Source organism: Mustelus asterias, chromosome 8 (genome assembly GCF_964213995.1).
Source record: "Mustelus asterias chromosome 8, sMusAst1.hap1.1, whole genome shotgun sequence".
NCBI lineage: Eukaryota > Metazoa > Chordata > Chondrichthyes > Carcharhiniformes > Triakidae > Mustelus > Mustelus asterias.
Window position 1 is genome coordinate 127,056,572 of NC_135808.1, and position 27,122 is coordinate 127,083,693.

At 47.0% G+C, this 27,122-nt stretch overlaps 1 protein-coding gene across 1 annotated transcript in view; it reads left to right on the forward strand.

The window, feature by feature from the left end:
* Positions 1-26,378, forward strand: part of st6galnac3 (ST6 (alpha-N-acetyl-neuraminyl-2,3-beta-galactosyl-1,3)-N-acetylgalactosaminide alpha-2,6-sialyltransferase 3) — a 281,729-nt gene extending 255,351 nt beyond the window's left edge. Inside the window, exons 4-5 of the mRNA XM_078218942.1 lie at positions 17,933-18,040; positions 25,922-26,378. Coding sequence (XP_078075068.1) covers positions 17,933-18,040; positions 25,922-26,132 — 319 coding nt within the window. The 3' untranslated portion in view covers positions 26,133-26,378. The remainder of the gene's footprint in view (positions 1-17,932; positions 18,041-25,921) is intronic.
* Positions 26,379-27,122: the final 744 nt, after the last annotated feature.

Sequence of the window (27,122 nt, forward strand, 5' to 3'; positions counted from 1 at the left end):
TCCCACTCCGTTCATATAGCTGTCTAGATAAGTCTTAAACGTTCCCAGTGTGTCCGCCTCCACCACCTTGCCCGGCAACACATTCCAGGCCCCCACGACCCTCTGTGTAAAATATGTCCTTCTGATATCTGTGTTAAACCTCCCCCCCTTCACCTTGAACCTATGACCCCTCGTGAACATCACCACCGACCCGGGGAAAAGCTTCCCACCGTTCACCCTATCTATGATATTCATAATTTTATACACCTCTATTAAGTCTCCCCTCATCCTCCGTCTTTCCAAGGAGAACAACCCCAGTTTCCCCAATCTCTCCTCATAACCAAGCCCCTCCATACCAGGCAACATCCTGGTAAACCTCCTCTGTACTCTCTCCAAAGCCTCCACGTCCTTCTGGTAGTGTGGCGACCAGAACTGGACGCCGTATTCCAGATGCGGCCGAACCAACGTTCTATACATCTGCAACATCAGACCCCAACTTTTATACTCTATGCCCCGTCCTATAAAGGCAAGCATGCCATATGCCTTCTTCACCACCTTCTCCACCTGTGACGTCACCTTCAAAGATCTGTGGACTTGCACACCCAGGTCCCTCTGCGTCTCTACACCCTTTATGGTTCTTCCATTTATCGTGTAGCTCCTCCCTACATTATTCCCACCAAAATGCATCACTTCGCATTTATCAGGATTGAACTCCATCTGCCATTTCCTTACCCAAATTTCCAGCCTATCTATATCCTTCTGTAGCCTCTGACAATGTTCCTCACTATCTGCAAGTCCTGCCAGTTTTGTGTCGTCCGCAAACTTACTGATCACCCCAGTTACTCCTTCTTCCAGATCATTTATATAAATCACAAACAGCAGAGGTCCCAATACAGAGCCCTGCGGTACACCACTAGTCACAGGCCTCCAGCCGGAAAAAGACCCTTCCACTACCACCCTCTGTCTTCTATGACCAAGCCAGTTCTCCACCCATCTAGCCACCTCCCCCTTTATCCCATGAGATCCAACCTTTTTCACTAGCCTACCATGAGGGACTTTGTCAAACGCTTTACTAAAGTCCATATAGACAACATCCACGGCCCTTCCTTCGTCAACCATTTTGGTCACTTCTTCAAAAAACACCACCAGGTTAGTGAGGCATGACCTCCCTCTCACAAAACCATGCTGACTATCATTAATGAGTTTATTCCTTTCTAAATGCGCATACATCCTATCTCAAAGATTCTTCTCCAACAACTTCCCCACCACGGACGTCAAGCTCACCGGCCTATAATTACCCGGGTTATCCTTCCTACCCTTCTTAAATAACGGGACCACATTGGCTATCCTCCAATCCTCTGGGACCTCACCTGCGTCCAGTGACGAAACAAAGATTTGCGTCAGAGGCCCAACGATTTCACCTCTCGTCTCCCTGAGCAGCCTTGGATAGATTCCATCAGGCCCTGGGGATTTGTCAGTCTTTATATTCTCTAACAAACCTAACACTTCCTCCTTTGTAATGGAGATTTTCTCCAACGGTGCAACACTCCCCTCAGAGACACTCCCAGTCAACATATCCCTCTCCTTTGTGAATACCGACGCAAAGTATTCATTTAGGATCTCCCCTACTTCTTTGGGCTCCAAGCATAAGTCCCCACTTTTGTCCCTGAGAGGTCCGATTTTTTCCCTGACAACCCTTTTGTTCCTAACGTATGAATAAAATGCCTTGGGATTCTCCTTAATCCCGTCTGCCAAGAACTGTCCGACTTCCAACTGTCTGGAAGGCTGTTCTATTAGCGCTACAGTCTAGGGGCCTTCCAGTCAGCCGTTGGCAAGATGTCCTCCCGGATGCACTACATTCAATTAGGTCACTCTTGTGTACAACGACCAATACGACCCCTCGCGAGTGGATGTTTACTTTCCCCAGAAAGTCCTCCTCGGGTACCTCGCTCCCAGCTTGGCTGATGTACCCTGGGCCCGTTCTGCTTCGGAAGCATGTCCAGACCCATAAGGCAGACCTCTTGGTCGAGAGGGTCCAATTGCTACACGCTAATCCTCAATACGCTTATGTGGCGTACCCTGATGGGCGGGAGGATACAGTCTCTGTCCGTGACTTGGCACTCGCAGGTGCCCCTGAGGCCACCACGTTCCTCCGCCCCACTGTCCCAGTCCCTTGTGTTGTGCATCCAGAGACCGCTACGCCCCTCCCCCCTTCAGTCCCAGTCTCCTATATTGTGCACCCAGAGCCCACTACGTCCCTCCACCCCCCCAGCCCCAGTTCCCTCTGTTCTCCATACACCACCAGGGCCACAGCTCACTTCTCTCATCCCTATGTACAGCTCGCTTGAGTCGCCGGTGCCGTCGCCACGCAGTACCCGACTACTGGACGGGACGACGGATGGGTCCGCCTCACACCACCTGGCGCCTCCTCTCGCGCTCACGGCATGGAGCCTGGGCCGACACCGCTCCCTGCTCGGACGACTCTGTAACCTGCACTACGACGATCGCGATGGCGGATCAAGCCACCAGATCGTCTGAACTTGTGATATTGTTTCCACTTCACCCCGTTTTTTTTTAAAGGAAGGGTGAATGTGGTGGACTACAGTTGCACCTTTGTCCTGTCTGGACCACCGTTGTTGTGTTTGTCATACCTGGACACATCCCCTGCCGGCTCCTCCCCTTGTCACCTAGGATAAAGGTGGCTGTTTCCTCCCCCTTGTTCAGTTCGGGTCGGTTATCTGTTAGGATATGCTCCTAGTTCTGTAATGAATAAAAGCCTACAGTTGCATTGGCACACAAGTAGTCTTTTGTCTAATTGATAGTGCTTCAGTGTGCACCATCTACAAGATACACTGCAGGAATTCAAAATTTATTTATTAGTCACATGTAAGGCTTATATTAACACTTCAATGAAGTTACTGTGAAATTCCCCTAGTCGCCACAGTCAGGCACCTGTTCAGGTTAATGCACCTAACCTGCACATCTTTCATGATGTGGGAGGAAACCGGAGCACCCGGAGGAAACCCACGCAGACACGAGGAGAATGTGCAAACTCCACACAGACAGCGACCCAAGCCAGGAATTGAACCCAGGTCCTTGGCGCTGTGAAGCAGCAGTGCTAACCACTGTGCCACCGTGCCGCCCTCCAAAGTTCACCAAGAATTCACCGAGGTTCCTTCGACAGCACCTTCCAAACCTGTGACCTCTACCATCTAGAAGGACAAGGGAACAGTTTTGGAACACCACCATCTGCAGGTTCCCCTCCAAGTCACTCACCAGCCTGACTCGGAAATAAATCGCCGTTCCTTCAGTGTCGCTCAGTCAAAATCCTGGAACTCACTACCTAAGAGCATGGTTATGTACCTACACCAGACGGGCAATTAGGCACGGGTAATAAATGCTGTGGCCTTGCCAGCCACAGCCACATCACCAGAATCGTGTTTTGAAATCAAAGCAGTCCCTGTGGTAGAATCAGTTTTATCCCAGACAGCAGTTTGATACAACTGAGGGATTCACTCTTCTCACCGAAAGGACCAGTGAACAATGATTAGAAAGCTTTTTCTTTCTAGATATTTTAAACTGAGTTCAAAATCTCAAACCAGCCTGTGCTGTGCTTACTTTTCTCACGACTAAACACAAATGGAATTGTTAAACTCAAATGCAAGTTGGAAACATAGGAACTAGAAGCAGGAGGAGGCCATTCAAGCCTTCGATCCTGCTCCGCCATTCATTTTGATGATGGCTGATCATCGAAGCACTGCTGCCTCACAGCACCAGGGAACCAGGTTCGATTCCCAGCTTGGGTCACTGCGGAGTGCGGAGTCTGCACGTTCTCCCAGTGTCTGCGTGGGTTTCCTCCGGGTGCTCCGGTTTCCTCCCACAGTCCGAAAGACGTGCTGGTTAGATGCATCGTTGCTTATTATTGCTTATTATTAAAAGGGTTGCACGATGGCACAGTGGTTAGCACTGTTGCCTCACAGAGCCAGGGACCTGGGTTCGATTCCCGGCTTGGGTCACTGTCTGTGTGGCGTTTGCATACTCTCCCCGTGTCTGCGTGAGTTTCCTCCGGTTTCCTCCCACAATCTGAAAGACGTGCTGGTTAGGGTGCATTGTCCATGCAAAATTCTCCCTCAGTGTACCCGAACAGGTGCCAGAGTGTGGCGACTATGGAAATTTCACAGTAACTTCATTGCAGTGTTAATGTAAGCCTATTTGTGACACTAATAAATAAACTTTAACTTTACTTTAAGTATGAAAAGGACCTTTCTCGAAGAATGATGTTAATTTCGGTGTTGTAAAATCAAAATTACTTACTGTTGTTGGGAGCTAGATTCGCGTCCCGTCTCCCTCCCACCTCCCCCCCACAACTTACCCCCCACCCCAGACGCTGCAAAAAGAAGATTGATTCATTCATCTTCTTTAAGCGAATAAATCATCTCATTATTCAGCCCAAAGTCATTTTGGCCCAAAGAATGGGGTCTATTGACTTCTTGGGATAATCCAATTTATTTAAATACCATTTTGGTTGCGCTGCAGATGCTAATGTGGCTTGGAAATCATTGATGCAAGTTTTATATACAGGCCACTGTACGCGATTGATCATTCCTTCGTTAAGCCTGTCAGAAGCTCGTTTGAAAGTCTTTGTCTAAAGCATTAGATTGGTCTCAGCTGGAGAATTGGGTGATGTGAAGGCATTAGGGAGCGAGTACAGAAAAAAATATTCGCCAGAACGGTTCCAGGGATGAGGAACTTTGAGTGATGAAGATAGATTGGAGAAACCAGGCTTGTTTTCCTAAGAGAGACAGCAGAGGCCGGGGATTTGTTCGAGGCATTCAAACTCCTGAGGGAGGATAAGGCCACTGGCAAAAGAAGAAAGAGCGATTTGAGAAAATACTTTTTCACGCAGCGAGTGGTTCAAGGTCCGGAACGCGCTGCCTGACAGTGTGGTGGAGGCAGATTCAACCGAAACATTCAAAATTGAATTAGACTAGTGTAGAAACATAGAAACTAGAAGCAGGAGGAGGCCATTCAGCCCTTCGAGCCTGCTCCGTCATTCATTTTGATCACGGCTGATCATCAAATTCAATATCCTGATTCCCCCTTCCTTCCATATCATAGAATCATAGAATCCCTACAGTGCATCATTCGGCTAATCGAGTCTGCACAATCCCACCCAGGCCCTATTCCCATAACCCCACACATTTATCCTGCTAGTCACCCTGACACCAGGATCAATTTAACATGGCCAATCAACCTAACCCGCATATCTTTGGACTGTGGGAGGAAACCGGAGCACCCGGAGGAAACCCACGCAGACATGGGGAGAATGTGCAGTCTCCACACAGACAGTGACCCCGAAGCTGGAATTGAACCCGGGCCCCTGGCGCTGTGAGGCAGCAGTGCTATCCACTGTGCTACTGTGCCGCCCTTATCCCTTGATCCCTTTAGCTCCAAGAGCTATATCTAAATTCTTCTTTAAATCACACAATGTTTTGTCCTCAACTACTTTCCATGATAGTGAGTTCCACACATTCACCATTCTCTGGGTGAAGAAATGTCTCCACACCTCAGTTCTAAAAGATTTACCCCTTATCCTCAAACTATGACCCCTAGTTCTGGACTGCCCCACCATTGGGAACATTCTTTCCGAATCTACCCTGTCTAACCCTGTTAGAATTTTATACATTTCTATGAGATCCCCTCTCACTCTTCTAAATTCCAATAATCCTAACTGAATTAATGTCTTCTCATGTGACAGACTTGCCTCTCCAGAATCAGCCTGGTAAACCTTTGCTGCTCTCCCTCTATAGCAAGGACATCCTTCCTCTGATAAGGACACCAAATCTGCACGCAATACTCCAGGTGCGGCCTCAGTATCTGAAAAGGAAGAATGTGCAGGTTTACAGGGAGAGGGCAGGAAAATGGCCTCCTTCTGCCCTGTAAAAATTCTGTGATTTGCATAACCTCAATTTCAACAAAATGAAGGAGATTGTCATCGACTTCAGGAAGCGTAGTGGAGAACATGCCCCTGTCTACATCAATGGGGACAAAGTGGAAATGGTCGAGAGCTTCAGGTTTCTAGGTGTCCAGATCACCAACAACCTGTTCTGGTCCCTCCATACCGATGCTATAGTTAAGAAAACCCACTAAGGCCTCTACTTTCTCAGGAGGCTAAGGAAATTTACCCGCTACAGCTCTCACCAATTTTTACCGATGTACCATAGAAAGCATTCATCTGTGTCACAGCTTGGTATGGCTCCTGCTCTGCCCAAGATCGCAAGAAACTACAAAGGGTCATGAACGAAGCCCAGTCCACCCGTGCAAACCAACCTCCCATCCATTGACTCCATCTACACTTCCCGCTGCCTCAGAAAAGCAGCCAGCATAATCAAGGACCCCACAAACCCTGGACATTCTCTCTTCCAGTAAAGTTTATTTGTTAGTCACAAGTAAAGCTTACATTAACACTGCAATGAAGTTACTGTGAAATTCCCCTAGTTGCCACACTATGGTGCCTGTTTGGGTCAATACACCTAACCAGCATGTCCTTCACACTGTGGGAGGAAACTGGAGTACCCGAAGGAAACCCATGCAGACACGGGGAGAACGTGCAAACTCCACACAGACAGTGACCCAAGCCGAGAATCGAACCCAGGCCCTTGGCGCTGTGAGGCAGCAGTGCTAACCACTGTGCCAACGTGCTCCCCCCTTCCACCTTAAAAGATACAAAGGTCTGAGGTCACATACCAACCAACTCAAGAACAGCTTCTTCCCTGCTGCAGTCAGACTTTTGAATGGACCTACCTCGCATTAAGTTGATCTTTCTCTGCACCCTAGCTATGACTGTGCCACTACATTCTGCAGCCTCTCCTTTCCTTCTCCATGAACAGTATGCTTTGTCTGTATAGCGTGCCAAGAAACAATATTTTTCACTGTATGTTAATACATGGGACAATAATAAATCAAATCAAATCGAAACAAACATTGTGAAAGTAAGTTGGATTGTAATTAATGGATGTATTGATGGAGTTTACAGTTCCTTAATGAGATGAGTTTGTATTATTAACAGGAACTGTTTAGTTCTCCTGATGATTAAGGCTGAGTTTATGGAAACACAAGTTTACACAAATTTACACAAATTACTGCGGATACTGGAATCTGAAACAAAAAGAGAAAGTGCTGGAAAATCTCAGCAGGTCTGGCAGCACCTGTGAAGAGAGAATAGAGTCAATGCTTCGAGTCTGGATGACCCTTTGTCAGAGCTGAGAGGAAAGAGAGTCAGCAGAGATTTATACCATGAGGGTCGGGAGGGGTGATGGAATTGGACAAAGGGAATGTAAACAAGGATACAGAAAGCTGAGAAGGTGCTAAAAGTGTCCATTAAGTGATCAGAATGCATGAATGGCAAAACAAAGATTGAGCTTGGTAAAGAACTGCCTGAGGAATGTGGAAGAGGAGGCTCGGGGTGCGGGGGGGGTGGTTGCAGTGGGGGGGGGGGGTGGTTGCAGTGGGCGGGGGGGGGGGGGGGGGGCAGGGGGGGAGGTTGTGGAAAGGAGACCGATAGAATAGAGAATGAGATGAAATGAAATTGAATAAAATAAATGGAAATGGGGTGAAGGTGGAGGGGCGAGTTCGTGCTCTGAAGTTGTTGACCTCAATGTTCAGTCCGGAAGGCTGTAAAGTGCCGAATCGGAAGAAATCATAGAAATCATAGAAACCCTACAGTGCAGAAGGAGGCCATTCGGCCCATCGAGTCTGCACCGACCATAATCCCACCCAGGCCCTACCCCCACATATTTACCCGCTAACCTACACATCTCAGGAGTCTAAGGGGCAATTTTTAACCTGGCCAATCAACCTAACCCGCACATCTTTGGACTGTGGGAGGAAACCGGAGTACCCGGAGGAAACCCACGCAGACATGAGGAGAATGTGCAAACTCCACACAGACAGTGACCCGAGCCGGGAAACGAACCCGGGACCCTGGAGCTGTGAAGCAGCAGTGCTAACCACTGTGCTACCGTGCCGGAAGATGAGGTGCTATCCCTCCAGTTTGCGATGGGGCTCAGTAGAACATTGCAACAGGCCAAGGACGGACATGTGGACAGGAGAGCAGGCTGGTGTGTGTTTAAGTGGCAAGCGACAAGAAGGTCTGGGTCCTTGATTTGATTTGATTTGATTTATTATTGTCCCATGTATCAACAGACAGTGAAAAATATTGTTTCTTGCGCGCTATACAGACGAAACATACTGTTCATGGAGAAGGAAAGGAGAGAGTGCAGAATGTAGTGTTACAGTCATAGCTCGGGTGTAGGGAAAGATCAACTTAATGCAAGGTAAGTCCATTCAAAAGTCTGATGGCAGCAGGGACCAAGCTTTTCTTGAGTCGGTTGGTAGATGACCTCAGACTTTTGTATCTTTTTCCTGTCGGAAGAAGGTGGAAGAGAGAATATCCGGGGTGTGTGGGGTCCTTAATTATGCCGGCTGCTTTGCTGAGGCAGCGGGAAGTGTAGACAGAGTCAATGGATGGGAGGCTGGTTTGCGTGATGGATTGGGCTACATTCACGACCTTTTGTAGTTCCTTGAGGTCTTGGGCAGAGCAGGAGCCCATACCAAGCTGTGATACAACCAGAAAGAATGCTTTCGATGGTGCATCTGTAAAAGTTGTTGAGAGTCATAGCTGACATGGCAAATTTCCTGCTTGCGGTCGGACCGAAGATGTTCAGCAAACCCAGTCTGCGTTTGGTCTCTCCGATGTAAAGTAGTAATCCGGAGGCCTGACCACCAGAATGTTGGTTCAAATCCTGGAATGGCAGTTCGAGGATTTCAATTCAGTTAAAGTTAAAGTTTATTTATTTATCAGTGTCACAAGTAAGGGTTACATTAACACTGCAATGAAGTTACTGTGAAATTACAGTTCATCGGGAAATAAAGTGAAAGTGACTGTGAGGCGATTTGGATAAGGTCATAAGACATAGGCGTGGGAGTAGGCCATTTGGCCCATCGTGTCTGCTCCGTCATTCAATGAGATCATGACTGATCTGATACGATGGAAGGCAGTCTTGGTGATGGACAGTGTACAGGTGGAAAGTTCAGCACAGATAGAATAGTGAGGTTGAGGGCAATCCGGCCCAGTCTCAGCGAGGGGCTGGCGCGTCAGTGACGATAGAATTAGAGGGCAGAATTTTCTGGCATCTCCGCACGGCATGTTTTCCAGTCCCGCCAATGTCTACGCCATTTTCCCAATCCACCTGTCCTGCCGCCAGTGGCAATGGGAGAGGGTGGAGGTTGCCTTCGGTGGGACTGGAAGATCCCGCTGATGGGAAGGGCTGGAAAATCCCAACCCGGGTTTCCCACTCCTCACATAAAGCTGTGCTAATGGAGGCATCACTCCACCTGTTTATTTTACCCTTTTTGTCGATACTCAGCTGTTTGGTGAGCGACGGAATCGAAGAACATCTCATAGATTGATTGCATCCTTCTTTTGTTAGATAGACCAGTTAAAGAGTTTATAAAGGCAAAAAAAAACCAGAGACAGGAAAGCAATCCAGCACGCGATAAATCACCGTGTTGTGAAATGAGTATGAAATGAACACAGCAGGAATCAGGTAGATGGTCACGACTGACTAAACTTCCATCCAACCTTCAGATTGTGTGAAAACACCATTCCATATTATTAATAAAGCTTTGGGTTTCCTGTCGGTAACAGTGTCTTTATAGAGTGTGGAGGACGTGCTTTATGAGTTTTAAATTATCCTCTAAGTCATAAATCTTGCTTTTGATGGTTGTCTTGGGCTTTTATCAGCTCCTGTTCTGCCGCACCACAGATCATTGACTGGCTCAGTGTGGCTATGTGTGCGCTGCTCTCTCTCACACACACACACACACACACACATATCCACTGATCACAAAGCAAGCTGCTGCAGCTTCTGGCTTTTCACAGTTTTTTTTCTGTTTCACATCTGGCTTTGTCTTTGTCAGCACGCTGCCCGTTCCCTTTGTCAGCACGCTGCCCGTTCGCCATTCCTCAGCCCCGCTATTCTGGCAAGCTGGCTTGGAAAGTGTGAACACAGTAAGAAGTCTCACAACACCAGGTTAAACTCCAACAGGTTTATTTGGTAGCAAACGCCACTAGCTTTTGAAGCGCTGCTCCTTCGTCAGGTGGAGTGGGAGATCTGCTCACAAACAGGGCACAGAGACACAAACTCAATTGCCAACTTGCCAATGTACCTGCTTTTCCCTGTAAGATTAGCTCCTCCCCTTAAGCACATGACTCTGTCAATCAGCCTAATCAAAACCCTACTCCAAAACCCCAAGGGAAAGCCAAATAAACAAAATTGCATTAGCTCAGATTGAGAACAAAGAACAAAGAACAGTACAGCACAGGAACAGGCCCTTCGGCCCACCAAGTCTGTGCCGACACAGATGCCTCTCTAATCTAATATTTTCTTGCCTCTACGTGGTCCATATCTCTCTATTCCCTGCCTATTCATGTATCTATCCAGATGCCTCTTGAATGCTGTTATAGAATCTGCTTCTACCATGTCCTCCGGCAGCGCATTCCAGGCATTCACCACCCTCTGTGTGAAAAACTTCCTCCTTCCATCTCTTTTAGACCTTCCCACTCTCACTTTCATCCTATGCCCTTGAGTAATAGACCTTTCGACCCTGGGATAAAGACTCTGACTATCCACTCTGTCCAAGTCTGTCATAATCTTGGTAAAAACAAATCAGCGATGATGAACTTTGGTTGAGTTCTTTGGCAAAGATAAGGAGAGGGTTGATGAGGGTGATGTGGTCGATGTTGTGTATGTGGCCTGTCAGGAGGCATTTGAGAAAGTGTCACAATGAACTTTGGTCAGCAAAGTTAATGGCCAAGGGACTGGCTGCGTGAGTACAAAATTGGGGCACAAAGCAGAGGTCCGCGTTATTCAGACTGAAGGGGAATGTTCTGTGGTGTACCCCGGGGTCAGTTTCAGGGCCACTGCTCTGTCTGATATATCATAACAACCTACACTTGAGAGTACAAGTTTGCAACAGACACAAGTTTTATAACGAGGATAATAGTAAGCTTCAGGAACGGAAAGACACAGGACAATAAAATTTAACACAGAGAAGTGTAAAATGATGCATTTTGATAGGAAGAATGAGAGACTATATAAATCGCAGGGTAAATAGTAACAGGATTGCAGGAACAGAGAAAACTGGGGCCTTTTTATTCTTTCTTGGGATGTGGCTGTTGCTGACAAGGCCAGTATTTATTGCCCATTTGAATTAAGTAGTTACTAGGCCATTTCAGAGGGCAATGGTGGGTCTGGTGTCTAATGTCTGGTCCAGTGTCCTCCCACGGTCTAAAGATGTCTAGGTTAGCTGGATTGGCCAAGCTAAACTGCCCCTTAGTGTCCCAAGATGTGCAGGTTAGGGGGATTAGCGGGATAAATATGCGAGGTTACAGGATAGGGTGGGATGGTCTCGGAGAGTCAGTGCAGATTCGATGGGCCAAATGGCCTCCTTCTGCACTGTAGACATTCTATGATTCTATCTCTCATTTCTTCGAAACTCAAAAGAATATAGAGCCAATTTACCCAATCCCCCATCATGGGACATCCCACTCATCCTCGGAGTCGGTCAAGTGAACCTTCACTGTAGGGCGTCCAATTCAAAGATTATCGTTAAGGTTTATTTATTTGTGTCACAAGTAGGCTCACATTAACACTTCAATGAAGTTACTGTGAAAATCCCCTAGTCACCACACTCCAGCGCCTGTTCAAAGAACAAAGAACAATACAGCACAGGAACAGGCCCTTCGGCCCTCCAAGCCCATGCCGCTCCCTGGTCCAAACTAGACCATTCTTTTGTATCCCTCCATTCCCACTCCGTTCATGTGGCTATCTAGATAAGTCTTAAACGTTCCCAGTGTGTCCGCCTCCACCACCTTGCCTGGCAGCGCATTCCAGGCCCCACCACCCTCTATGTAAAATACGTCCTTCTGATATCCGTGTTAAACCTCCCCCCCCTCACCTTGAAGCTATGACCCCTCGTGAACATCACCACCGACCTGGGAAAAAGCTTCCCACCATTCACCCTATCTATGCCTTTCATAATTTTATACACCTCTATTAGGTCACCCCTCATCCTCCGTCTTTCCAGTGAGAACAATGTCAATGCACCTCGCCTGTACATCTTTGGACTGTGTGAAGAAACTGGTGCACCCAGAGGAAACCCACGCAGACACGGGGAGAATGTGTAAACTCCACACAGACAGTGACCCAAACCGGGAATCGAACCCGGGTCCCTGACACTGTGAGGTAGCAGTGCTAACCACTGCGCCACCGTGCTGCCTCACAGATTTGGAGATGAAAACGGCACACAGGCTCCAGATAGAATCTCACCACAGCCCTATACAATGTCAAAGTCAAATGCCATTCAACATGAATCAGCTGCATTACTCATTTTCTACTGTAGGTCTGGTGTGCATGCAATTCAGCATTTCATACAATCTTTTTAAATAATTTAAATAAACTTGAATTCATGCATTGATTTTCCAGTCCGGAGGCGATTTAGGTCACGTTAAAAGTGAAATATTGGACAGGATTTGTCAGCGTGCATGAAGCATTTATGGAAATGTTTTGAATTCAGTTTCCCTGCTGTAAAATACAATGCTGCGGCATTGGTGCAAAAGGAAGGTTCTAGAGTGATACCGGCAATTCTTAAAACAACACTGACGATTTATGGTGTGAAGGGTGATGGCTGCTGTCACTGACAGTTACAGCGTGTTCTAAAACCTGGGACTTTCACCAACAGTACAAGTTCCTCAGTTTGGAGAGAAATAAATGGTCAACTCCTGCTCCTAATTCTTGCGTTGATTGGAACATGGGGAGAAGTCCCCTGCCCTTCTTTGAGATTTGATCACAGGATTTTGTACCTCCACTTGAGAGGGTAGCTAGGTCCTTAGCTTAACAATTCATCAGAAATTGTTCAGCATTTAGCACTCCCTCAGTACTTGAAGCGTGACCCTAACGCAAGCCTGCAGAGTGGGATTTGAACCCACAACCTTCAGACTCAGAGTGCTGCCCGTCTGTCTGTCACACAGGGTGGGATTTTCCAGCTGTTGCCACTGGCAGGATCTTCCAGCCCCGCTGAAGTCGACCTTTCGCAGTGCTGGCTTCGGGACAGGCGAACCACGCAAAAGCCCGTAGACCTCGGTGGGATTGGGAGGTTTCACCGGCGGCTAACGGTTCGGCACATTCACCGCTGGGCGGGCGGGGGAAGGGAGAGTCGGAAAAATCCCAGCCATAGTCAGGGCTTTAAGAAAGAGCTGTTGTACCTCTCAGAACAAAGAGTGAATGAAGCTTTTAACTCCACCGTACCAGCCAGCCACATTTAAATCTCCACCCGAAATCCGAGTGGCCATGACCAAGCTGGGTGCCAGTCACTGTGTGAGATACTTTCAGTGATGTTCTTATCGGACAGGCCAGGAGATGACAGGACAATGGTGCTTTTCAAACTCTTTATACCACGAATTCCCAAACTTTTCAATCCATGGAACTGGATCCCTTAGTGACCTCCCAGAGCATCGGGAACCCCAAACATTCCGATAATGTGGCCGCCACATTTTTGCCACGGTGGGAGCACAGAAACCAGATGCAAGCAAGTCTTTTTAAGCTACATCTATGTATATATTAGAAATCAGTCAGCTGTCTCACAACACCAGTTTAAAGTCCAACAGGTTTATTTGGAATCACGAGCTTTCAGAGCGCTGCTCCTTCATCAGGTGAGCAACGTTCCAAAAGCTTGTGCTACCAAATAAACCTGTTGGACCTTAACCTGGTGTTGTGAGACTGCTTACTGTGCCCACCCCGGTCCAACGCCGGTGTCTCCACACCATGTATTACAAATTAGGAAGATGCATCCAGTCACAACTACGTTCGCCAACTACACGCCCCCTTCACATTAACCCCTGACCAAGCCACCCTCCCATTGCTCCAGATTATTAACCCCTGGGAGTAGTATCCACTTTCAGAGTGGGGAACCCGGTAATAGTTAAAAAGTTCTCTTGTTAAAAAATACTTCAGTCTTACCCATTGTCATTAATGGGAGCAATGAAGCTGGAAAGCTGATTCTCATATTGGACACACACGTCTCTCTCCCTCACATACACACACACACACATCCTCCACACACAGACACACACACACACACTCTCACACACACACACACACACACATTTATCCTGTAAAGCACGGTAGCACAGTGGTTAGCACTGCTGCCTCACAACTCCATGAACCTGGGCTCAATTCCCGGCTCGGGTCACTGTCTGTGTGGAGTTTGCACATTCTCCATGTGTCTGTGTGGGTTTCCTCCGGGTGCTTCAGTTTCCACCGATAGTCCAAAGATGTGTGGGTTAGGTGCATTAGCCATGCTAAAATGCCCCTTAGTGTGCCAGGATGCGCAGGTTAGGGGGATCAGTAGGGTAACTATGTGAGGTTATGGGAATAGGGCCTGGGTGGGATTGTGGTTGGTGCAGACTCGATGGGCCAAATGGCCTCCTTCTGCATTGTAGGGATTCTATGATTTCTCCACATTCACTCACACACACTTCTCTCCAATACCTGAACACTCATTCTCCTTTCCTGAGGCCTCAGTGCTGCCAGTAGGCCGCACCGCTGCCTCTCCACTCCACCTCTTTTTGCTGCCCCTCGCTGCCAGTTCTTGCCCCCAGCTCCCACCTCAGGATCAACCCTCAATGGTGGCTGCAAACTTTAAAGGGATTTTCATTCTGGAATAAATGAAATAGTCCAATCAGAGCAAAGCCTCCCGAATCACTGCTTGCTGATAGGGTGACGCCGTGGACCTCAGTTTGGGACACCCCAGCTCAATACGGTTGGTGAAGGAAGAAGCAGCTGGAAACTGCACACCCGGTCTTCGGAGGGGGGGGGGGGGGTTGGAGTGTCCTTGTGCACGAAAAAAATCAACATGCGGGTACAATAGACAATTTGGAAGGCAAACGGTATATGTGCCTGATGCGCTATTCAGACACGAGGCTTGAAGCTCAGTAAATGAAAGGCTTTTACTTACTGTTAACGAAGCTACCAGAACTTATATACACTATCCCAGACTGAAGGGGTCCCAGCCAGAGCAGGGACTCTTATACCTCTCCCAGGAGGCGGAGCCCGACTGGGATGTGCCACAACACTACAGTACAAAGGTGTAACAACCCCACCCTAACCCCAACAGCAACAATAGCACAACCCAACAGTAACATATGTACATACATCCTTGTAGTCCTGGCCAGCCCCTGGCTCAGCACTATCCAGTGGGAACCAACGATGGTTCACCACAGTGCCTTCCTTCCAAAGCGGGGGAATGAAAGAGTAGCAAAGTCTTGCTGCAATCATGCAGAGTTTTGGTGAGACCACAGCTGGAGGATTGTGCATAGTTTTGGTCTTCGTACCTCAGGAAGGAAATTCTTGCGGGTGGAATGAACGTTCAGTAGATTGATTCCTAGAGATGAGGGTGTTGTCCATTGAGGGGAGAGTGAAAAGAATGGGCCTGTACTACCTGGACTTTAGAAGACTGAAGTTTGAAAAAACATGAAATTCTAAGGGAGCTTGACGGGGTAAATGCCGAGAGGCTGTTTCTCCTGGCTTGAGATTCGAGAAGTGGGGTTCACAGTCCCAGGAGAAGTGATTGACCCTTCTGGACCCGTTCGATGCAGTGGGAGCCGATGGCCTAGTGATATTATCGCGAGGCTATTAATCCAGAAGCTCAGCTAATGTTCTGGGGACCCGGGTTCGAATCCCACCACGGCAAATGGTGGAACTTTAATTCAATAAAAAAAATCTGGAATTAAGAATCTACTTATGGGGCGGCATGGTGGCACAGTGGTCAGCGCTGCTGCCTCACAGCACCAGGGACTCTGGTTCAATTCCGGCCTTGGGTCACTGTCTGTGTAGAGTCTGCACGTTCTCCCCGTGTCTGCGTGGGTTTCCTCCGGGTGCTCCGGTTTCCTCCCACAATCCAAAGATGCGCAGGTTAAGTTGATTGGCCATGGTAAATTGACCCTAGTGTCAGGGGGATTAGCAGGGTAAATATGTGGGGTTATGGGAATCGGGCCTGGGTGGGATTGTGGTCGGTGCAGACTCGATGGGCCGAATGGCCTCCTTCTGCACTGTAGGGATTCTATGATTCTATGATGACCATGAAACCATTGTCAATTGTTGGAAAAACCCATCTGGTTCACTCATGTCCTTTAGGGAAGGAAATCTGCTGTCCTTACATGGTCTGGCCTACATGTGACTCCAGAGCCACAGCAATGTGGTTGACTCTCAACTGCCCCTTTAAAATGGCCTAGCAAGCCATTCAGTTCAAGGGCAACTAGGGATGGGCAATAAATGCTGGCCCAGCCAGCGACGCCCATGTACCACAAATGAATTTTTTAAAACTCTGAGGGAGTCACGGGTATGTGGATTGGCCAGGAAAATGGAGCTGAGTTCAAAGGTCAGCTATGATCCTAGACAAGGAGCCATTTTGCTGCTCTTGTCTCTCATGTTCTTACTCCTACTTGTGAAACGTGCCTCTCTGCCATGAACCTTCCTGCCCACCTCTCGTGACTAACTCTTCACCATTTCCTCCACGCTCAATCGCTTGTCCCCGAATGGATTATTAACTTGATATTCGCAGTTCCTCACGAGTGTAAAAGATATCGCCAGGGAAGAAGTGGGTGGTGTGACAGGTTTCACCACTGTGCGAGAGCATTTCATTAAACGGGAACAGGCGTGGGCTGATCTGTATCTTACCGTGATTTTCCCACCTTCGTTCTGTCATCCTGATCTAACCAAAATCTATTGATATCAATTTTTAATTGACACTCCCCACCCGCACCCCCCCTCCCCTACTGCCCCTCAACCTCAATAGCTTCTCACGGAGAAAGTTCCAGATTTTAATGACCTTTTGTGTAAAGAGGAAATGCTTCTGGTTTGAGTGGGATTGTTGTTGGTGCAGGCTCAAAGGGCTGAATGGCCTCCTTCTGCTCCTATCTTCTATATATGTTGCTATGCGACAGCCACTGGGACACTGGAACTAAGATTCACTTTCTATACTATTTTTGAATCGAACAAATGATCCAGGTGCTCCGGTTTCCTCCCACAGTCTGAAAGACGTGCTGGCTAGGTGCACTGTCCGTGCTAAATTCTCCCTCAGTGTACCCAAACAGGCGCCGGCGTGTGGCAACTAGGGGATTTTCACGGTAACTTCATTGCAGTGCTAATGTAAGCCGACTTGTGACACTAATAAATAAACTTAAACTTTAAAACCTTATCTGCTCAAGATACTTAATCAATCAATACCCTCCTTCACCTTAACACAATCGACATAAAATTAACATAATGCTCCCTTATTCGAGATGCCCTCGATGGAGCGAATATTTTAATCTACACTATCGGCACCTCAATTATTGCACCACTTTCCCTTCTAAACTCAAGGGAATACGAGACTAATTTATGCAGCCTGTCCTCAGTCTTCAGGCATTTTTAGCCTGGGTATTATTCTAGTGAACCTTTGTTGAACCCCCTCTAGGGTGAATATATCCTTAGTGAGAGGTGAGTTGGCCAGAACTGCGCACGGTGCTCCAGACAGGGTCTAGCCAGATCTCTGCACAGAAATAATATAACCTCCACACCTCCAAGCTCAACACATATTTGTTTCATTTTGTTGTCTTTTAACTTGAGCGGGTATTTTTTTTTCCTCCCCGTGTCTCAGATTTTATTCCGAGGACATTGAAGGCTGCAGGCTGACAGACAGCATAGCGCACAAGATAAATAATTCAAAGCACCTGTCAACAGTTGTGACATTTTCCATCTCCTGGCTGCAAGTACTTTGTGATGTGGTTCTGAAGAAGTTTTGCTAATGCTCGTTCATATTAAAATTCTCTCTCCTGTTCTCCCTCTGACAGGGTAATGTCAGGTACCTACCTGAGTACTGGCTGGTTCACGCTCCTTCTTGCAATGGATGTCTGCCACAGAATCCATATCTTTGGGATGATTAATGATACCTACTGCAGGTGAGCATCCTTTTCACACGGCATAAAGTGTTCTTTAAAAAATAGCAAGTGGTTTGATTGGGTGGAGGTAGAGACCCTTCCTCTTGTGGGGCACATCCATAATAATGGGCCATTACCACAAGATCGTCACCAATATATTCAGTGAGTCCCACGCCAGGACGAGAGCACACAAAATCTAGGCTGACCCTTCTACTCATTCGGAGGCGCCATCTTTCAGATGAGATAGTAAAGCAAGACCCCAACTTGAAATAAAAGAGGCAAATGGGATGTTGGCATTTATTGCAAAAGGACTGGAGTATAAAAGTAGAGAATTATTACTTAAATGGGTGTAAATTGAGAGAGGGGGATACTCAGCGAGACCTTGGTGTCCTCGTGAATCAGTCGCTGAAAGTAAGCACACAGGTACAGCAGGCAGTAAAGAAGGCAAATGGTATGTTGGCCTACATAGGGATAGGGATGTTTTGCTGCAATTGTATAGGGCGTTGGAGAGGCCACACCTGGAGTATTGTGTGCAGTTTTGGTGTTCTTATCTGAGGAAGGATGTCCTTGCTATTGAGGGAATACAGCAAAGGTTTACCAGGCTGATTCCTGGGATGATACGTCTGTCATAAGAGGGGAGACTAAATCGGTTAGGATTATACTCACTGGAGTTTAGAAGAGTGAGAGGGGATCTCATAGAAACTGATAAAATTCTAACAGGGTTAGACAGGGTAGATTCAGAAAGAATGTTCCCAATGGTGGGGGAGTCCAGAACTAGGGGTCATAGCTTGAGGATAAGGGGTAAACCTTTTAGAACGGAGGTGAGGAGAAATTTCTTCATCCAGAGAGTGGTGAAAGTGTGGAATTCACTACCACCGAATGTAGTTGAGGCCAAAACATTGTGTGTTTTCAAGAAGAAATTAGATATAGCTCTTGGGGCTAAAAGAATCCAGGGATATGGGAGGAAGGGGGGATCAGGACAATGAATTCAATGATCAGCCATAATGAAGATGAATGGCGGAACAGGCTCGAAGGGCTGAATGGCCTATACCTGCTTCAAGTTTCTATGTTTCTATAAGTGTTGTTGCAATTGTGTAGGGCGTTGGTGAGACCACATCTGTCCAGTTTTGGTTTCCTTATTTGAGGAAGGATGTGGTGGTATTGGAGGCAGTTCAGAAGAGGTTCACCAGATTAAAGGGTTGACATATGAGGAGAGGTTAAACAGTTTGAGTTTATATTTGCTGGGGTTTAGAAGGATGAGAGGGGATCTGATCGAGGTATATAAAATACTAAAAGGGATTGATAAAGTAAATGTAGACCAAATGTTCCCTCTTGTGCGGCAATCCAGAACAAGAGGTCACAGGTATAGGTTGAGAGGCGATAAGTTTAAAACTGAGATGAGGAGGAACTACTTCTCGCAGAGGATGGTGAATTTGTGGAACTCGCTGCCCCATAGCGCGGTGGAGCCTGAATCATTGAATGGTTTCAAGGAGGAGATAGATATATTTCTAATAAAAAAAGGGATAAGGGGATATGGGGAACAGGTGGGGAGGTGGATTTGAGACCAGGGAGAGATCAGCCATGATCTGATTGAATGGCGGAGCAGGCTCGAAGGGCTGAATTTGCCTCCTTCTGCTCCTAATTCCTCTTTTCCCCTTCCTTGAGAAGATTTAAGGATCCCCCGGCACTTTTTTGAAGTAGAGCAATCTCTCAATCAACATAAAAAAGATTATCTTCTATTTTATCAGATTGGGGGGGGCCTTGCTGTGAGCAAATTGGCTGCTTCATTGCTACAGTGATTGTGCTTCACAAAGTACATCACTGGCTGCAGAGCGCTCTGCGGTGACCTGTGGTTGTGAAAGGCGCCATATAAATGCAGGTGTTTCTTTCTTTATCATCCAGGAGAAATATCTCAACCCAGAGGGTGCTTAGATTTTGAAACTCGTTGTCATGTCAAGTGGTTGAGGCGAATAGCTTAGTGGCATCCAAGGCAAAGCTAGATGAACACATGAGGGAAGAAGGAACAGGCGGTTAGGGAGATAATGCCCAATGAAGTAGGGTGGGCATAATCACTAGCTTGTGTCCATTGACTCGCCTCTGTGCTGTAAAGGGTATTTAATAAGACTATATCTAACCCCACAACCTCTATCAGGAGAGGTGGGCTGGGAGGGGAGCGGCCCACAGCTTTTAACACTGACTTTGGGCCAAACAGATCTTGAAGTAATGACAGTGAAAACAAAAGAAAGAATTGCATTCATATAGCACCCTTCACAACCCTCAGGATGTTCCAAGAAACCCGCAGCCAATGAATATACCTCTGAAGTGAAGTCACTCTTGTACAAACCACAGCAGAACAAGGTGTGAGAAACAGCCAAGAAATAATTGAATTGGCATCAGTGATAAGACCATAAGACGCAGGAGTAGGCCATTCGGCCCATCAGCTCTGCTCCACCATTTTTTTCTAAATGCTTTGCCATTACATCCTTTATAATGGACTTGAACATTTTCCCAATGACAGATGTTAATGGGATGAATACTGGCGTAGATACCAGGGAGACCTCCTCTCCTCTTTTCAACATATTCCCATGGGATCTATAACACCCAGCTGAGAGGGAAAAGATGTTGGAGATTGACTTCCACATGGGATGTTGCAGGAGGATGTTATTACCCTTGTTATTTCACCCTTCTTTCTCTCTGTAACCTTCTACATTCTACACCCAAGCGCAATCTCTCTGCTCCTCCAATTCTGGTCTCGAGCCAATCCCTGAATTTAAAGTTCAAAGTTTAACATTTATTTATTAATGTCACAAGTAGGCTGACATTAACACTGCAATGAAGTTACTGTGAAAATCCCCCAGTCGCCACACTCCTGCGCCTGTTTGAGGGAGAATTCAGCATGGCCAATCCACCTAACCAGCATGTCTTTCGGACTGTGGGAAGAAACCGGAGCACCCGGAGGAAACCCATGCAGACATGGGGAGAACGTGCCAACTCTACACAGACAGTGACCCAAGCCGGGAATCGAACCCGGGTTCCTGGTGCTATGAGGCAGCAGTGCTAACCACTGTGCCACCGTGGTCAAATCGCTCCTTCAAGCTGGGCCTTCAGCTGCCCAGGCTCTAAGATCTAGTATCCCCACCCTGAACCTCTCCATTTATCTATCCTCCTTTAATACCAATTCCAATTCTCTTCCCACACCTGGTGGTTGCACGAAAGCAACTTCCCTTTGTTTCCATAGCTAGTAATTCCTGGGACAGTTCACTAGTCTGACACCAGGGGCTTATAATGAGGGGCGTCACTCTACTTCAAATATGGTTGACCAGATTCTCTCTTGCTGTTACTGCCTGTTACTGGCGGGTTTGGAAGGATTTTGCAGATTGACCCTCAGCCTGTTTGGCTGCGTTATGAATGCACCTTCCTTGGTTTTTTCAGATAAAGCTCGGCACAACATCGTGGGCCGAAGGGCCTGTTCTGTGCTGTACTGTTCTATGTTCTATGGTCATCAAGTCCTAGGGTGGGACTTGAACCCAGAGGTTCTGGCTCTGTGGCACTGCACCACATGAAGTCCCATCCTTCTTTAAGAAGCTCTTTAATATCGAGCTCTTGCCAATCTTTAAGTTCACCTGTCTTAATATCATAGGATCCCTACAGCGCAGAAGGAGGCCATTCAGCCCATCAAGCCTGCACCGACAACAACCCCACCCAGACTCTATCCCCGTAACCCCACTTTGCTAAACCCTTGACACTAAAAGACAATTTTAACATGGCCAATCCACCTAACCAGCACATCTGTGGACCGCAGGAGGAAACCAGAGCACCCAGAGGAAACGCACGCAGACACGGGGAAAATGTGCAGACTCTGCACAGACAGTGACCCGAGGCCAGAATTGAATTGGGGTCCCTGGCGCTGTGAGGCAGCAGTGCTAACCACAGTGTCACCGTGCCACCCATCTCATTATGTGCAGTGGTTCCATATCAAATTTTGCCTGTTCCTGTGAAGTGTCTCGGGGGCATTTTATTATTTTAAAGGCGCTATTTAAATGCAGGTTAGGAATGCATCATCAGGAAAAAAATTGCTTTGTTAACCTAAGATACCAGAAATGTATATTTTCCGAGCATCACAATCACATTGCAGTGCTCATTATAGTCAATGTTAGAAGTGACAAGGATGTTCCCAGCACACTACAGAGTATCCTGATATTACAGATCATTATATGCTTAATGAAATAATAATAAACACCTTTATTTGTTCTCGAGGTCAGTATTAAGGCAATGAATTGTTCTAACATTTTGGTCATATGTACACATGCAAATAATAAAGGGCTTTAATTAGCTGATAAAGAAAATAAAGATTTGCATTTAGAAAGCACCTCTCATACCCTCAAGATATTCCAAGCTTTCTAGCCAATGAATTATTCATTTCTAAGTGTGATGTAGCACTTGGCTCCCTCTCACAAGCGGCAAGGTGATCATGAACAGTTCATCTGTGTTTTGGAACATTGGCTGAGGGATAAATACAGGGAAGGACACCGGGGAGGATACTCCAGAGAGAGAACCAAGGAATCCTTTACAGGCAGTTCTTTACTTTTAACCTACCTGTGAAAGACAGCAGCTCCAACATTGCAGCACTCGTAGCAACATAGAAACTAGAAGCAGGCCATTCGGCCCTTGAAGTCTGCTCTGCCATTCATTATGATAATGGTTGATCATCAAATTCAATATCTTGATCCCCCCTTCCCCCCATATCCCTTTAGCCCCAAGAGCTATCTCTAATTCCTTCTTGAAATCACACAACGTTTTGGCCTCAACTACTTTCTGTGGTGGTGAATTCCACACATTCATTTCTCTCTGGGTGAAGAAATTTCTCCTCACCTCAGTTCTAAAAGGTTTACCCCTTATCCTCAAACTATGACTCCCCCACCATTGGGAACATTCTTTCTGAATCTAACATGTCTAAACTTGTTAGAATTTTATATGTTTCTATGAGATCCCCTCTCACTCTTCTAAACTCCAGTGAATATAATCCTAACCGACTTAGTCTCTCCTCATATGACAGACCTGCCATCCCAGGAATCAGCCTGGTAAACCTTCGCTGTACTCCTTCTATAGCAAGAACATCCTTCCTCAGATAAGGACACCAACACTACATACAATACTCCAGGTGTGGCCTCACCAACGCCCTATACAATTACAGCAAAACATTCCTGTCCCTATACTCAAATCCTCTCGCTATGAAGGCCAACATACCATTTGCCTTTACTGCCTGCTGTACCTGCGCGCTTACTTTCAGCGACTGATGCACGAGGACACCAAAGTCTCCCTGAGAATCCACCTCTCATTTTACACCCATTACCCCTTTAATACAGCCCAAACTTTGTGTTTAATTTCCAGGAGTGAGGTTTGAGCCACAACCCCTGACTGAGGAAAAAAAAGAGTGCTATTAACTGAGACATAGCTGTGCTGTTTCTGAGTGGATTTGTATTGAGGCTTAATTGATGTAAGCATTGCTTTACACCTGCTTCCCATCACTGCAAATATCTCCCCCTCCTCCTGTGAAGATCTTGACTCCTCACTGGAGTGTAGCCTCACTCTCGGACTCCAGTGCCAGTTCATAGCTGGCAATAGCAATCGCAGTACAGCGTTATGATCGGAGCCTAAGGAGAATGCCTGTCCTTTGCCCAAGGAACCAACCCTAAATCATAGAATAGAATCATAGAATCTCTACAGTGCATAAGGAGGCCATTTGGCCCATCGAATCTGTACCAACCACAGTCCCACCCAGGCCCAATCCCCATAAACCCACACATTTATCCTAGCTAGTCCCCCTGACACAAAGGGGCAATTTAACATGGTCAATCCACATAATTGTGGGTGGAAACTGGAGCACCCGGAGGAAACCCACGCAGATACAGGGAGAATGTGCAAACTCCATGCAGAGAGTGACCCAGGCCGGGAATCGAACCCCGGTCCCTGGCGTGCCACACATTTGCTTCCCTAAAGGACTTTCATGAACTAGTCGATCGACAATCATTGATTAGTCATTGAGATAAATGACCAGAAAATCTATTTTGGTGATGATTGATTGAGGGATAATAATGGCCAGGGCACTGCGGTGAACTCTTCTGTGGCTCTTCACAATGATGTCATCCATCAGACAGTGCAGATTGGGCCTCGGTTTAATGTCTCCTGCAAAAGATGGAACCTGCTACAGTGCAGCACTCCCGCAACGCTGCACGGGAGTGTCAGCCTGGATTGAACAAAGAACAATACAGCACAGGAACAGGCCCTTTGGCCCTCCAAGCCCGCGCCGCTCCCTGGTCCAAACTAGACCATTCTTTTGTATCCCTCCATTCCCACTCCGTTCATATGGCTATCTAGATAAGTCTTAAACGTTCCCAGTGTGTCCGCCTCCACCACCTTGCCTGGCAGCGCATTCCAGGCCCCCACCACCCTCTGTGTAAAATACGTCCTTCTGATATCCGTGTTAAACCTCCTCCCCCTCACCTTGAACCTATGACCCCTCGTGAACGTCACCACCGACCTGGGAGAAAACTTCCCACCGTTCACCCTATCTATGCCTTTCATAATTTTATACACCCTCATCCTCCGTCTTTCCAAGGAGAACAACCCCAGTTTACCCAATCTCTCCTCATAACTAAGCCCCTCCATACCAGGCAACATCCTGGTAAACCTCCTCTGCACTCTCTCTAAAGCCTCCACGTCCTTCTGATTGCGTGCCCAAGACTGTATAGCTGGGGGGTTGAACCTGCAAACACTTGACTCAGAGGCCAGACTTTTACTGGATAAACTCTATATTCCAGCTTTATTAATGAACTGAATTTTAAATCAGCTGCTGTGGTGAGATTCAAAGCTCCAGACTTTTAGTCTGGGCCTCTGGATTACTCGTCCAGTGACATCACCACTACAGCACGGTTTTTCCCCCGATTGGCTACTGCATTTCCTACAAATTTCCCAAAACAATTACCGTATTTCAGAAATACTTCATTGCTTTCAAAGCATTTATCTTCATCATGTAACTGTGGGCCGGCACGGTGCCACAGTGGTTAGCACTGCTGCCTCACAGCACCAGGGATCCGGTTTCAATTCCAGCCTTGGGTGACTCTGTGTGGAGTCATAGATGTTTACAGCATCGAGACAGGCCCTTCAGCCCAACCTGTCCATGCCGGACTTTTTTTTAACCCCTAAGCTAGTCCCAATTACTCATGTTTGGCCCATTCCCCTTCTACCCATCTTACCCATGTAACTGTCTAAATGCTTTTTAAAAGACAAAATTGTACCCGCCTCTACTACTGCCTCTGGCAGCTTGTTCCAGACACTCACCACCTTCTGTGTGAAAAAAATGGCCCCTCTGGACTCTTTTGTATCTCTCCCCTCTCACCGTAAACCTATGCCCTCTAGTTTTCGACACCCCTACCTTTGAGAAAAGATGTTGACTATCGAAATGATCTATGCCCCTCATTATTTTATAATGGAGTTTGCACGTTCTCCCCGTGTCTGGGTGGGTTTCCTCCGGGTGCTCCGGTTTCCGCCCACACTCCAAAGACGTGCGGGTTAGGTGCATTGGCCATACTAAATTGCCCCTTAGTGTCAGGAAGATTGGCAGGGTAAATATTTGGGGTTATGGGGATAGGGCCTGGGTGGGATTGTTGTCGGTGCAAGCTCGATGGGCTGAATGGCCTCCTTCTGCACTGTAGGGATTCTATGAAAGGTATTACATTCCTGAGGAGTATAAATCTTAGAAATGTTTAACCATCCATTCAACAAACGCCTCGGTGTCATTTAAACAGCTTCTGTTTTGGTTCTGACCTTACAGCTGCTTAGTATGTAAGCAGCTGCACTGAAAGCATTGAAATCAAAAATGTCTTTGCTGATTCTTTTCAGTTTACACAGAGCTGTCGGACACAAGAAAGTTCCTTATCATTACTACGAAGCAGGGAGTCGGGATGAATGCGCAGAGTATGCCATTCATGAAAACGCCCTCTACGGAGGTCACAGATTTATTACCGAGAAGGCTGTCTTTGCAAAGTGGGCCAAGTATCACAACATAACATTCTCGCATCCAGCCAGCATCTATCCCGATACAGGCTCGTAGATTGTGCGCAAGGACTGAGCACTTGAGCGGCACGGATAGAACAAGGTCGCTGTCGCTACCTTATGCTCACTGTGGGATCATTTCTCCTCTTCTTACGCCCGAGCAAAGAAGACATAAGAATTTGGACATGTCCAAAAAAATGGCGGCAAGAAGAAGGGGAAACACATCAACAATTGCTTTGAGTATTAATTATTCACAGTTGCAATACTTTATATTAAAAAGAAGCACTTTATGTATGAACAGTGGAATATCTGACAAGGTTGAAATCATGTTCTGGGTTTTCAATGTTCTGGGTTTTCAATGTGACATGGCTGATCGATATGAATGAGGGGTTGGCTTCGATATGGACCTTCTCAATCCAGACACCTTAAACCTGGTCCAGCACCCGATGAGAGAAGTTTCTTCATTGCTGACGAAGTGAATTAGAACATTCTGGAATCTGGTTCTAGTGAGCACAAAAACGACAACGTCAGAGAATGAAGCAACCCTTAATTTGGCATTTTTTAACAGGTCACAGGCTGGATACTCTGTGGTGACTAACTCACCTGTGATTCTCTGAAACCTACCCACCATCTACGTCAGGGGTGTGATAGTCAAGTCTCCCCACTTGACTGGATGAATGAATCTCCAACAACACTCGAGAAACTGGAATCTGGGTCACTTGGCACTGTGAGGCAGGAGTGCCAACCACTGTGCCACCGTGCCGCTCCTAGAATACAGTGTGCCATTTTGGTCTCTACAATTCAGGAAGGATTTACTTGCATTGGAAGTGGTACAGTCAACAATTGCTCGATTGGATGAGGGGGTTGTCCAATGATGAGAGGCTGAGTAAATTGGGCCGATGTTCTCTGGGGTTTAGAAGGATGAGAGACAATCTCATTCTAAGAGAAGTCTGACGGATCGATGCTGAGGAGTTGTTTCCAGTGGCTGAAGAACTGAGAACACAAGGTGACAGTCCCATTTAGGACTGAGATGTGGAGAAATTCCTTC